The sequence below is a fragment of the Ascidiella aspersa genome, chromosome 1, assembly GCF_963924565.1.
Source record: "Ascidiella aspersa chromosome 1, kaAscAspe10.2, whole genome shotgun sequence".
Lineage (NCBI taxonomy): Eukaryota > Metazoa > Chordata > Ascidiacea > Phlebobranchia > Ascidiidae > Ascidiella > Ascidiella aspersa.
In genome coordinates, this window is record NC_139447.1 from 6,534,975 (window position 1) to 6,548,502 (window position 13,528).

The 13,528-nt window shown below is 37.8% G+C and overlaps 1 protein-coding gene across 1 annotated transcript in view; it reads left to right on the forward strand.

Annotated features, from left to right (window-relative positions):
• The window catches only part of LOC146166806 (tetratricopeptide repeat protein 37-like), a 29,675-nt gene extending 18,394 nt beyond the window's left edge, over positions 1-11,281 (forward strand). The window contains exons 22-30 of the mRNA XM_083385016.1: positions 309-465; positions 1,113-1,275; positions 3,029-3,289; positions 3,810-3,926; positions 4,581-4,746; positions 5,766-5,909; positions 8,164-8,447; positions 9,100-9,229; positions 10,146-11,281. Coding sequence (XP_083241142.1) covers positions 309-465; positions 1,113-1,275; positions 3,029-3,289; positions 3,810-3,926; positions 4,581-4,746; positions 5,766-5,909; positions 8,164-8,447; positions 9,100-9,229; positions 10,146-10,214 — 1,491 coding nt within the window. The 3' untranslated portion in view covers positions 10,215-11,281. The remainder of the gene's footprint in view (positions 1-308; positions 466-1,112; positions 1,276-3,028; positions 3,290-3,809; positions 3,927-4,580; positions 4,747-5,765; positions 5,910-8,163; positions 8,448-9,099; positions 9,230-10,145) is intronic.
• The last annotated feature ends 2,247 nt before the right edge of the window (positions 11,282-13,528 follow it).

Consider the following 13,528-nt stretch of genomic DNA (forward strand, 5'->3'; position numbering starts at 1 on the left):
CGTATATGAACAACCGAACTCAGAGTTTAAAAACTTACTAAAACCAGGATCAGACATTTTTTCAAGGAATATTTGTTTCGTCCATACTGGCATCGTCAGTTCTTATAAGTACTTACGTATAGTCACTGACGATGCCCGTAAGGGCCTATTATGTATCCCTTGAAAAAATGCCTGATTCTGTTTTTTTTATCGTGATTTATACACGCAACTCTTATGTTTTTAAAAACAAATTATTTGTAGTGATGCCTTTAAGGCGAAAATTTGTTATATATACCTCTACGTGATTCTGTCCAAATCTTCATCTTCAGTGTTCAGAGCTGACCTCTAGCGACAAGAAAAAGGCCCAGGTAGCCGTTGCCATGGCAGCAGTGTCGTGGAAACTCGGGAAAGCGGATGAGGGGAAGAAACTTCTCGAGCCCTGGCTTAAAATCTCCTTGTTGGCTCGACAAGTGCAAGCTGCCATTGGTAAGCCTATTGAAGGTTATATAATATTTATATTATACATATATGAGCAAGATGACATTATTTAAATTACACATTGAGGAAGAAGCATTTTAAACGTGCGTGTACTGTATGCGCATGTCCGCACAAACAATTGTTAAATTAAATTAGAAACAAACTTGAAATATATCTATATATTTTTTTTATTTGCATTGCAACCACTTTTCCATGAACGTCTACAATTTTACATAGCGGATACAACTACAATGCCTTTACTATGGTGTGTGACTGTGTGTGCGTGCGTGTGTAAAAATTACCATAAATAACGCGTTTTAACCCATATCAGCTTATCTTCGAATAATCATACTAATGTAAGTAAAACAATGTGAAGCCAATTTTTCGCTGAAATCGCCATTTAACAACCACATTAATCAACTACGAAGTCAAAAAGGTCGAGTAGATCGACATCATCTTGATTAAGGTGTTTTCGATACAAAATTGTATCACCATTAGTCAAATGTCCAAGCTCGTATCGAAACGTCTTAATCAAGATGATGTCAATCTACTCGATCTTTTTGGCTTCGCAATTAATTATCAAGATACGTTACAGATCCGTGCATACTGTACCTAACTTTATTAAAGTTTTTTTTTCAATTTTTAATGCTTTGTAGAGCTTGCTGGAAACACGGCGGTCACGCTTGACTCGTCGCAACTCTTCGACCTGACGTCCACCGATCGTGACGCCACAATGCGCGATTGTTTGATCACAACCGCCGCTCTGTTGCGTCGAGATCCGGCCGAGGCATGCCGCGTGGTTCAAAAGTACATCAACAGGTCGGCGTTTTGTTTTGTCTCAGAAAATCCCCCACGATGTACTAATTTTATAAGACGAACCTTTCTCTCTAAACTCTCAAAGTAAATTAGAGTGGGAACACACAATAAGACCTAAAAAGCAACAATACCAAGCAGAAAAAACCATGAAGCTATAGTATTAAGACCAACGACATGATAAAGCCAAATGCGCAGTAATATCCAATACAGAATAAGATCGAAATCGTTTGAATAAGACCTAAATCTGCCGAAATACGTCCTAAATTCATCGGAATAAGACCTTAATGGCCAAAATAACGCCTGGAACTGTAGAGGCTATGCTACGATCCCCCATGATGTCTTGAACAAGAGTTTCTTAACCAGGGGTGCTGAAATTGTTCCTATGGGGTGTGGGGATGATTAATCAGACAAAGAAAATGTACTACTGTAATTTATTTCTTTGCTCAGTTAAATGTAAAACTCATTCACATTTTGGTATTGTGTTAGTGTGTTATCAGTTACTTCTATGAAAACATTTTAATAGTTTTGTTATTTAAACAATTCGGGGAGCGTGAACTGTTTGGTGACTTAAAAGAGCTGCAGCACGAAAATTGGTTAAGAACCACTAGCCTTAACTTAAAAGATGAACCTTTCACTCCAAACTTTAATTAAAAAACGATTTACAAAAAGTAACTATACTGTTTATGTTGTTATCCTATATTTTTTTATTGCTATTATGATGATTTGTCTTCGTAGGTCATGCTAGATAAAGTTCTTTGATCAGAATACTCTGTCGTTGATTGTCGTTGACTTTTACTTGCCTAACAGACACATACTTTAGCACTTTGCCTATTATTATGGACATATAGTCTGGTACTTCACGTGCTAAGTACGGAAGCATAGCTTAACACTGTACGTTAGCACCTCACCCACTTGCAAGCTCGAATTTCAATTTAATTCGCGTCTACAAAAAATGCTTCTTTGTCCAACGGCATTTTTAGTATCTCAGTCGAAACAAAGAATTTGAATTAAAACTCTTGTCAAAACCACTCCCAGGTGGATTTAAGTCTTAAAGGCGTAGAACACGTGAAAAGTACCAATATCAGCACATCAATATTTACGATTCACATTCTAATGAAAATAAATCGCAATTTCAACAAAATTAATTGTGAATTAATTAACTGTATTTTAGTTAAAACAATAGTCAATTGTCTTATTTAAAACTCGATTTACATTGTGTTGTTTTTAGATGCTGATGATGCTTTTAGTAGCAAATTATATTTATCATATAACATCCAAAAAACTAAACTTCGGTTTTCTTCTGTTTTTTCGCCATTTGGTTTTTCACCATTTTTTTTCACCATTCGGATTCAGGCAGATTCTGTTATTTGAAGAAAAAATCTGATTATTAAGAACTCGGTAATTATACTCCAAATCAAATTCGGCAAACTAAAATCCATTCAATTTTGTTCTAATCTTTTATTTTTATTTATAAATCCTAATTTTAACTCCAGTCTTTGCGTACTTCGTAGCATTTTTCGTCGTTCAGCTGAATTAATACATAACAACAAAATCACAGCCCATACAGAAGAAGGTATTATTTTGAACGTTTCGAATAACCCTATTCATTTTCAACATTGATATTGATGTTGAAAATGAAATAATAGTTATTTAAAACGTTCAAAATGCAACCTGGTTCGCTATAGGCTTTTATATTCTTATTACGTCTTACTACAACCTCCAGCCATTATGCTTCAAAGCTGAAATAATGTTCCAGGTTTCCCGGAGATTGGCGATTTCGCGCCCTTCTCTGCCAGTTGGTGCTGGACCGCCAATTCGACTTTGCCCCCTCGCTTTCTCCCCCGCTCGCCGCCAGCGCCCGACTTGCCTTCGTCACTGATGACGTCAGCAGCTCGGTAAAGCGCGCCCTGCTGCGCCACAGCGGCACCGAGTGTCGAGAAGAGCACCAGCTGATTTCTATGCTTACCGCTGGCGCGGCGCTCAGCAGCGGTACCCACAGCTTTGGGAGCAGTAAGAGGTAAGAACAAAATAAAAATTAATAACAAATAGTGAGGGACCGAGTAAACACCTGAATATGATAATAATCGTGTCGATTGATTTTTAAATCACTCTGAGTTGTTCCAGCAGACTTGCTCAACTAGATAATTTTAGTGTTCTAATCCAAAGCATTTAGATTAGATCTAGATTTTTGCCGAGATTTTTCCAAAGCAACATAGTAATTAGTAAAGTTGCAAAAAGGCGTAAATATGTAAACTGTCATATCTTAAAGTGTTCATAAAACTGACCTGGCAATATGTACGTACAGTTGTACACTTGTACAGGCAGTGTTTTATCAAGGTGTTTTTAAGGACCGAAACGGCGTCTTAAACTTATCGAACGGTATCTCAAACTGCAGCTATGATAATTTTACATATACTTAGATGAAATGATTCCGCTCTCCTAACATTTCTGAGGGGTCACCAAATCAATGGCCCTAAAGTAACCAGTTCACAAGTTGATAAAACCTTTTGACACGGCCACTGATGTTGTTTTATCAGGACGAAGGCGCGAGATGCGCTGAAGGAGTCACAACGATTGGCGCACTGCCACCCCTACAGCGCCCCCTCGTGGGCGATGGTGTCGGCCGCTTGTCACGCAAACGACGTCTACTCCAGGTATTAGCTACTTTGCTGCTAGTTTGTGTGCTGCAACATTTTTTAATTCTTTTTGTTTTCTTACCACGCCGGTCAAATCCTTGGTCGATTCTGAGAGTAGATTTTCTCCCTACTTTCACTATTGGTTATTCTTTATTAAGAGACAAAAATTTTTGACTATTTTATTGATTTCTTTATGACTTTGCTATGAATATGTATTTGACTTTACTTATAGCAACTGAAGATGTCGGTATGGGCGAAATATATATATTCCTTAAAAAATGTCTGATCCCGGTTTTACTCGTTTTTTCAACTTCGAGTTTTATTGTTTGTTGTCAGTAAAACGTGCGATTTTCAAATTAAGAAAAGTTAAATTAACCTAATCGCGGTGTGTTCAAATGTTGGTGCAAGTTTAAATTAGTTATCCGTTGAAGTGTCGTGAGTACACTTGACTAACGTGCACCCCTGTAGTTTTTAAGTCTTTGGGCCGTGGACCAGATTTGGAGTGATTTTTTACCTAAATTTGGGACAGTGGAAAGCTTTTTACGTAAATTAAGCAGGCTCTCAGTGTATTGTTTTCTTCTGACCTAATTATGCAAAAACTTACTCAAAATAAAAAAAATAGTGATTCTTATCATATTTATATAGCCACTGATATCACGTTTATAATTTAAGGTTCGCTGGCGCTCCGCCCCGCTTGACCGCCGAATGTCAGCGTTTGGCCGCCTTCGTGACGAAGCAATCCAGCTCGAAGGCGATCCGCCAGTGGGCGCTCAAGCAGCGCATGATCTCGCTCGTCGGGTCACGTGACTACAGTGGGGTCGCCGAACTAGCTCCGGAGGTGCGTATTGTTTTAACCCCGCGTTTCGCAATGTTTTGATGGCACTTTGCCGCTTCGTATCGCTTTTCATAACGCCGATTTTAGATGGAATTGTTTATTTCCGAAGCACTGGCCGGTCAATGCGGCATAAAAGGTTGAGAACCACTGAACTAGGATAAGCTGGCATTTTAAGGCCTTTTTATTAATGCAATAAAATAGACGTTAAACAAGCAAACAAATATGCGCACAACATATGACGTACAAGTATGTAACATTTTTTAAAAGTTTTAATTAAATAGATTTTGTAACCTCCGGGCTTCGTCTGATAATGCGAGACTTAGCTGAGTGGTTTGTTTGGACACCAAATAATAAAATGGTGTTTTCAAAACATTTCAGATATATCAAAGCAATCGAATTTATTTTTTTTTTAATGGGACGCTGCCGTGTTTTACCTAATCAAAATGGAAGAGTTGAAAGGTAATATTTTCCTGTTGAATGGTAATATAAGTTGATAAGCCAAAGTTGTTTTTATAGTTAAAAATCTCAGTTACGTTTAATTGTTAAACTACAATTTTTTAAGCAACTTGAATTTCCCGGAAAAAATAAATGCTCCGTGGTCGCAAAACAAGGCCGAATTGCCCTTACCAGATTGGTATCCAACCAGCACACGTATACTCTCCCCATACAAATATCGAATAATTTTAGATCGAAACGATACCAAGTTGAAGTATAGCTACTAGCTACTCGCCCGATACTGGAATAGTATAATTAATATTGGTATTTTAACCATGAGTTGCGATTCAAGGCTAAATTATCGACCTTAGAATAAATTGTTAAGTACTCGAATAGCTAAACTTCGGAGCACGAGGGTAATTGGGTTTATTAACCAGAGTGATTATCTCAGTTGCACCAAATTGGCTTATTTGACCATAGTACTGAAGCCACGGGGCATCATCGGATAGCAGTTTTTTTAAACCCAAAATCTATCGGTACCGGACACTCCTAACTCTGGTGAAATTACTCTGCAAATGCACGCTTAGTTTGACGGAGACGGGGGCGACATGCTGGCCACTCTGGCCGAATGCGCTCAGGAATTCGAGGACGAAGGAAAGCTGAGCAAAACCGCGTTGGACGAAGTTCGCACCATCGCCTCATCCCGGGGAACGTCGCTGTCCGACAAGATGGTAATTCTGTTTATAAATTATTGCTGCCAGTGGTATTGTCTAATGTAGCAGGGGTTCGGCACCTTTTTTAGCTAAGGCAGCCATAAAAGCCGAATATTTTTGGTTGTATTTCCATGAGAGACATATTATATTTTTCAACATCTAATTCTAGAGTATGCAAGACAAAAATACCGTGGCTAAAGTTTTCAAAACCTTGATTGGTACAAACAGGGCCTTTTATATGCAAACGGATTTCAGCAAATCGCCTAACAACCACGAAAGGACAAACAGGATTCGCGCGAACGCGGACATTTTGCTATTTTTCCTTGTTTAAAAAAATACAGTTTGTAAAGGGTCTTGGCCGCGTGGAGTTTCATTCAAGCCATGACAAGAAATAATAGCTTGGATTTATTTTCGAGCGAGATTACATTTTTAAAATAACCTTACGGCATCCTCAAAAGACTCATAAATGGCTCGCGAGCCATAGGTTTCCGGCCCCTGGCCTAATCTAACAGAACAGCTCTTGTTGTGTTTTACTCCAAAGCTTCAACATTCCCACCCAATGTAGAAAGCACGATAAACACAAAGATCATTGTAACAAAAAAGTTAAAAACAAAACGCATGTAACAGCCTGATAAAAATAGCAAAAGTCTGCAGCCTCTAATGATTTTCAAACAGTTACTGTTTGCCATCTGATAGGATCGCGTCTGTCTGTTTTGACGCATGACATTGTCCTGCAGTTAAATATTCCATGATTCTGGAAATTTCGTATTCATTGTCATCAGGAACAATAAAGGCTACCGCTTAGTTGCTAATTTGTTCTCTGTTGCTTTTTTTCGGCTGAATTGAATTCGAATTGAAGTTCCAGCTTTTCAGATTTCTCAATTTCGTATTGAAACCATAACTGCCGAATTTGCGGGAAATAGAAGAAAAACTAGATTACTGACGAAGTGGGATTACATTTTATCAATTCTATTTCATTTTGCAATTAAGTCTGATCAATCACGAAAATTATTTTTATAAAAATGAGAATCTAAACCGAGTTTAATAAGAGCACAAGTTTGAATTTAGAGTTTTCTAGATATGACAAATTAAAATAACTATTGGCCCGAGTTTTTCTGCTCTGATTTTAATAATTAGTCCGCATTCAGTAATTGACCCTTCAGAAGAAAAAAAGATTTAAGCTACCATACACAGCTAGAAATTAAAAAAGGTCGAAATATGTGATCTTGTGTTTGGTGACTTACAAATCCCATAAAATGACCCCAAATGTCAGAGGTTTGTTAATTAATTGTCTTGTGCAGCAAAAAAACATTTTATAAATAACGCTATACCTAGTAAAACATTACTATAAACCGTCGCACAGGGCTAAACATGCTCTGTTAAACTTCCTGCCAAGGTAGCACCCGCCATAAACATTACTAAATGCTTTAAATTTTCAACGTATGCCACTGGAAGTACCGTTTGCATTGACGCGTGACGAAAACACGCCACATGCGGAATTTCCCTCTACTTTCTAGTTTCGATGTGCGTCAAAGTTTTTCCTGAGTTAATCATGTCCATATTGCGCTTCTTAAATGGCAATAGGAAACTGTAAAGCGGCCTTTACAAACGTTAGGGGCAATCGTTTTTATGCCACAAAAAGGTATGCATCCCAAAAGTGGATCCCACCGATCAATAGTAGTTTGTTTTTAAAAAAATTAAGGTGAATTTTATGCGTAGACTACCGAGGACAAAGAAGCAGTATACAATACATTAAAATAATAAGTACACAATACATTAAAATAATAAGTACACAATACATTAAAAATAAAAGTGGTGTCTAATAGTCGTCCTCATCCCATATATTCTAAATCTGATCTCTCTTTTTTTCTTTCAATTTTTTTTTTGCATTATTTTACCTTACCTCTTGGATTATTATCACTCTCCACATAGTGGTGCTTGTTTTAGTCTTTCCCTTCGGTTTGATTTTGAGCTTTGTGTTTGATAGAGTTATTCGTACTTTTTCAAGCCTCTGCTGATATACTAAGTGTTTGCAGAAGTTTTAAGATTGTATTGGCCTAAGTAACCAAGAACTTTTATGGTGAGTAGGTTTTTTGGTTTTTCTTTATATTTTATACTGTTTATTCAATGTTGTGCTAGTTTTAGTAAACACATATAGTTCTTGTAATGGAAATGTTTCACAAGATTTGTTTCGTCCTTTACTCTCGAAACCTGATCTGATTGTCCAACTATTTTTTATCACGCTTTTTCACGCCTCTGAAAATCCCAACAGATCGCCGTCCACATCTTCGCCTCTTGTTCGCTGCTGGACGAAGCCGTCGCGCTGCTGCGTGACATCCTGCGAGCCGTGAAAAACGGCGGCGAGAGACGGCGCGTTGCCATTCGTATGTTCGCAGTCGCTTGGAAGGGCGCGCAGATTTTCACGGACGGCGACGGTGCTGCCGCCAAGTGGCCGGCCCTCGCCGCGGAGGCCCTGGGCGCCGTCAAGGCCGAGGGGGAATCAGCCAACCTGAATTTGTTAGAAGGTCTTTGCCGCTATTTGGAGAAAAATCACAGGTATGCACGCCGCGATTTTTTTTCGTTTCGGCTGATTCTTATAACGTCATTTTTTTTTTTTTTGTTTTTTTGAATTGACATTGCTCGTTCAGTGTATATTCACAAATCTCAGTACAAACGATAACGTAGCAAGGTGATTCAAGCCGCTAGCCTATCAGACGTATACAGTAGAATCGCATAAAGTAGTCAGTACACCATATTTTTGGTAGTTCCGCCTCGGAAAAACTCGGTTTTATTCTTGACGTAGTCTTAAATAGTTGTTTTTTAATAATCTTTGTAGCCCAGCTAGACCTCGTTCTTTGTCGCTTGATAAAAGAGGCAATATACTGAAAAAAATGTTCTTATGGTTTTTACTTGTTTACCAGCGTTTAAGCTACCTATGCAGGAAGCCTTCATCGGGGAATGGAACGACACCAAGTAAAACGAAAGAGTCCATTTTTACTTTTTATAACATTTCTTGTTTCTTCCACTCAGATTTGGTATTTGGGCCAACACGAAATATAATCGTAGCTAAAAATGAAATAAACTTGCACCTTGATAATGAATAAATGTTTTTGATGTTTTTCTACAATTCGCAGTTGTTAAGTTGTCCATAATGCCGTTTGTAGTGCTTAAATGTGTCTCCAACAAAAAGGGTTTCGCTTTGCTGCAGAAAATGTCGCGTGGCCCTGACAAAGGTGCTAAACGGGGCTTCCCCGACGCCATGGGGCGTGGACAAGAGTATGGCGGCATGTTACCTCTACAGGATTCTGCACCAGCGTAACGACATCACTGAAATTGAGGTACTTAAAATAACGCTTTTATATTAAAAAGGGTATAACTTGCTATTATTAGGCTCATATATTCGAATGTCGTTTCAAATTTTAGTTTAGGTTGGCATGACGTTGAATCATTAATATTATAATTGTTACTTACTCAACATCTGAAAACAAAAATCTAGGGTTCTCATTTTTTTGCAATTCCTTTTAAAATTAGATAAGTGCTAACAGCTAATTTAAAGGTAGGATATACAAGCCAGATCTCAGCCTAAACCTCTTTAATAAGCAAGGCAATTTACCGGCGTTAAAGCAAATATTAAACTACGGAAACAAGCATGGGCTATTGTTGATAAAGTTTAGGCAACAAAAAACGCAAACAATCGGTAAACTACAGAAATAAACTTAGTCATCCCAAATACTCTTAACTTGCTTCACAAAAGTCAGCTTTTTCAAAACCTGTTTTCAAATAGCAAGTCACTGTTTTCAAATAGCTTGAAAAAAATATTTTGATCAAAATGACTTGACTTGATTTAAGTCTTTTGGACAAATGACTCTACTTTGACTTAAGTCATCTTCTTAAATAGCTTGGGATTAAATTCGGTGTTTTTTATTAAAATGTATCTGAAGTTTTGCACATTAAACACTTTTAGTTCTGTATGTTGCGTTTGTGTTATTTTTTAGTTAAATTGTTGCTTGTAATCGGACAATTTACCAATTTTAATAGTTTAACAGTTTACTTTTATGTCAATGACATGACTTGAAATTGACTTGCTCTCATAATGACTTGACTGGAACTTGACCTTGGCAACTGATGACTTGGACTGGGACTTGACTTGTTATTTTTGCAAAAGACTTAAATTGGACTTGAGTCATTTTAAAATGACTTGTTTGCAACACTGCTGTGAAACAACAAAATGACTTAGAAATCATGTGTTTACAGAAACTTCTAGAAGGCTGGAGGGATGACCCGTTGCTGAAAATCGTAATGAAACGCCTTCCGGCCCTTTAAAGAAACAAGTGCCGTAGGGTTGCAGAAAAAAAGCTGGATGCTTGGCCACGCAAATTACCGCTGGCCCATGCCGGTTGTTAACTATTGTGCTCCTCAAAAATCGACTTTTGTCCGAGGCAGACAAAACCAGCGATCGCACGCCTGTTAGATAGGCAATAGGCGGCTATGCGGATTTATTATGGTGATTTTCGTAGCGCAGGGTTTTCCAACTCAAATGCTTTATTAACGCGTACATTTGGTCGTGTGCAAAAGCACATAATGTGCGTTGTAACCTGCTGTATTTAATCCCAAACCAGTGATATTTCAAATAGTTCTACAGTAATATGTTGGTTAGAGCGATTTTATTGGTTAAAGGCCTCCTTAAAACAGAAGAGTTGTACGGCCCTGTTGTAGCGCATTGGTGCAATAGCTTACGAAAACGCAAAGTTCAATAAACGACAAGCAGCAAATCTCTACTGTGTTTTCATTGCATCAATTTTTTTGTTTTGCCGTCATTGCAAGTTTTTCAATGTAGTGCACAAAAACCCTTACTGGGTATAACACAATGACAATGCTCAAGCACAATTCAATTCAATGAACCAAATTAAGTTACGTATACAGGCAGTATGCCAGCCGGGTTATTACAATACTAAAACGACGCTAGATTCGAATGATAAATGCGGTGTTGTAAAGCACGTGGTAATTTATAGGTAACTACTAGGCTACCGCCCAATAGACCACGGTATTTCACAAAAAAGGTAAATATAACGAGAATAAGACATCTGGCTTTTTTGAATTTGTTATAAAATCACCTGGAACACACCGCCTACTTTGTAAAGCAGTACCTTTAGCACACCGAAAACAAAAAATATAAAAGCAAGGTAGCTCAACTGGCTGCATACACTGCTGAAGCCATACACACTCAAGAGAAAGTTTGCGGTGTAGGTTACATTCAGAAGCCATACTGAAAACAGACTTTTTTTAAATAATTACAATTAAAATTGTTTAAATGTTTTTTTATTGCCGTGAATTTAATTGCTCTCACGACCTTTTCTTTTAAGTGCCTTTTGTCTTCAATTATTCCTTAAAATTCAAATGTTCATCCTCATGTAGTACAAGGTGTCTCAGTTATTTTATTAAAAATCAATATCGTACATTGGAGGATAGTAGTTGACAAAGTAGTTGTTTTTGTAATATGGTTTTTGCTTTAGTTTTTCCAAAATCTCTTTAGATGGCTGTTTGTAAACTGGATCAATGTTGCAAAATATCCTGGCACTCAGTCGTGCTATATTAAGGGCATATTTAGACTTTGTGTGCGTAACATACCTGAAACTAATATTACTTGTTACACCTTATTTCGAATGAATCGAACGAAAAAAATTATTGCATCAAACTACAGAAGATGGTGGGTATGGCATGAACCGACTTCAATGACCATGTTGATGTTTCGCTTTGTTGCCTCTTGACAGCAGTTTACATATTTTCGTTCGGGTTGATCTAACAGCGCGGACGGTCGCGTGCGCTGATCAAACCTTTTGTCCTTGTCGCAGTTGAACCGCACCGAAGGTTCGTGTTTGTAGCAATCACAGATCTGAGCTGGTTGGCCTCAGTCTGCCGGACACCACGGCCAACTGCAGTTGAACGTTAGGCATTCCGTGCAGTAACCACGTAGCAGCGGTGGACTGCGGGGTGCGGACTGGAGTGAAAAATGTCAGGATAGGAAAATATATTTTATTTTCACTGAATTTAATTGGCTTTGTTTTGTTTTTTGTTTCAGCTTAGTCTAAATTTTTGTTAGAATATTGTCGTAGTATCGTTCAAAGACGTGAGGCAATAAGCCAACTCAAAAGTTGGTGTATTTTAAGATAGTCACACTCACATAGATTACATAAATATAGTCTCGAAAAACGTCAAGGCCTTGAATTCTTGCATGGAAAAAGATTTTAATTGCAAATTTTATCAGATACATAACTTATTGAAAGAGCTGATTTGACGTTGGGACGTCTTTCGGTTGTCTATTGTCTGACACAAAACACCCGTATTAGACTTATAACTCGCAGCTATGTCTTTACTTATTTATTTAGGAAACTTTTTTTAGCACATATTACAAAGGTATTTTCAAGAGCACCCCGCCCGTGCAAAATATTATGTAAAACCTACAAATCGAACGTTATCAAGGACAAACTTAGTTAAGCGAGTGATAAAACTTTTAAAATCGCCCTCGTAAGACCAACCCCAAAGGCTTCCAAGTTGTCCTGCAAAATTGACAAATGTAGCCGAAAAAAGGCTTGGCGCTTCGAAGGTTAGAGACGCCGCTTCAGTGAACCGGAGATGGCATTAGGGAAGAATTGCGCGCAGCTACTCCTCTCTCTGCTTTGGCATTTCAGATAACTGTTTGCTCAGCAGCAGGCCACTGTTTACCAATGGTTTGTGTCCTCGACTTTTTCGTTGCGAATCAAAAAGCCCTGCTTGAGGCCTGATTTTCTGTTATAGTTAAATAGTCGTAGCACTTTCACTATCAAAGCTTTTCAGCTTGTTTTGATTGCAGAAACCAAAAGAATTGTTTTGGTAATACAAGGGATAAAAGAGTCAGGCGTTGCAGCAGATTTACGAAGTAGCTGTTGGCTACATAATAAGTTAAGCTAAAAACTTATAACTGCCTTACAAAATCAGTTTATTTGAGAATACATTATGAGAGACCTGGCTAGCCTCATCAGAGGTAATTGAGTCAAATTGTATTTCAGATACAAAATGCCTGTTTAAAGCAAAGGACGAAATAATAGGCCTTTAGGTTATCATTTACTTTTGCTACATAGGCTCCATATTTGCATTTTTATACAAAATCTCTATTTCAAGTAGGAGTTAGAATTTAGGCTAGCTGGTATTGCCTTTTTTTTTCGTGCATTAGCGTTAGACGTGGATTCGGCTTGGTCGATTATATGCTTGGATTCTCTACGGTCATAAATAAACATACATTTACCCTTGTAGTTTGTTTATGTGTTGGATACCAAACAACAGGGCCGTGCGTTGGCCACTATACAACAGGGAATTTAGTGATTTAATTGCCCGTTGCATTGATAATAACAAGTGCCAAGGTATATGTACTACTTTCGCTATTTGAAAATTTGCTACGGTTCACGAATTGCGAAGCTCTATAAAACTAAAAGGGCAAATAATATTGCTTTATTAATGCGTCCCTGAAATTGAAACGGAATGTTAGCAACCCATGTTCAAAATATTTCTTAATCGATTCTTCAAAACTAAATAGGCATATTTTGCAGAAAAATTTTCGCTTTTGAAATAAATTTGCCAGAAATAGGGCACAAATTTAGGGC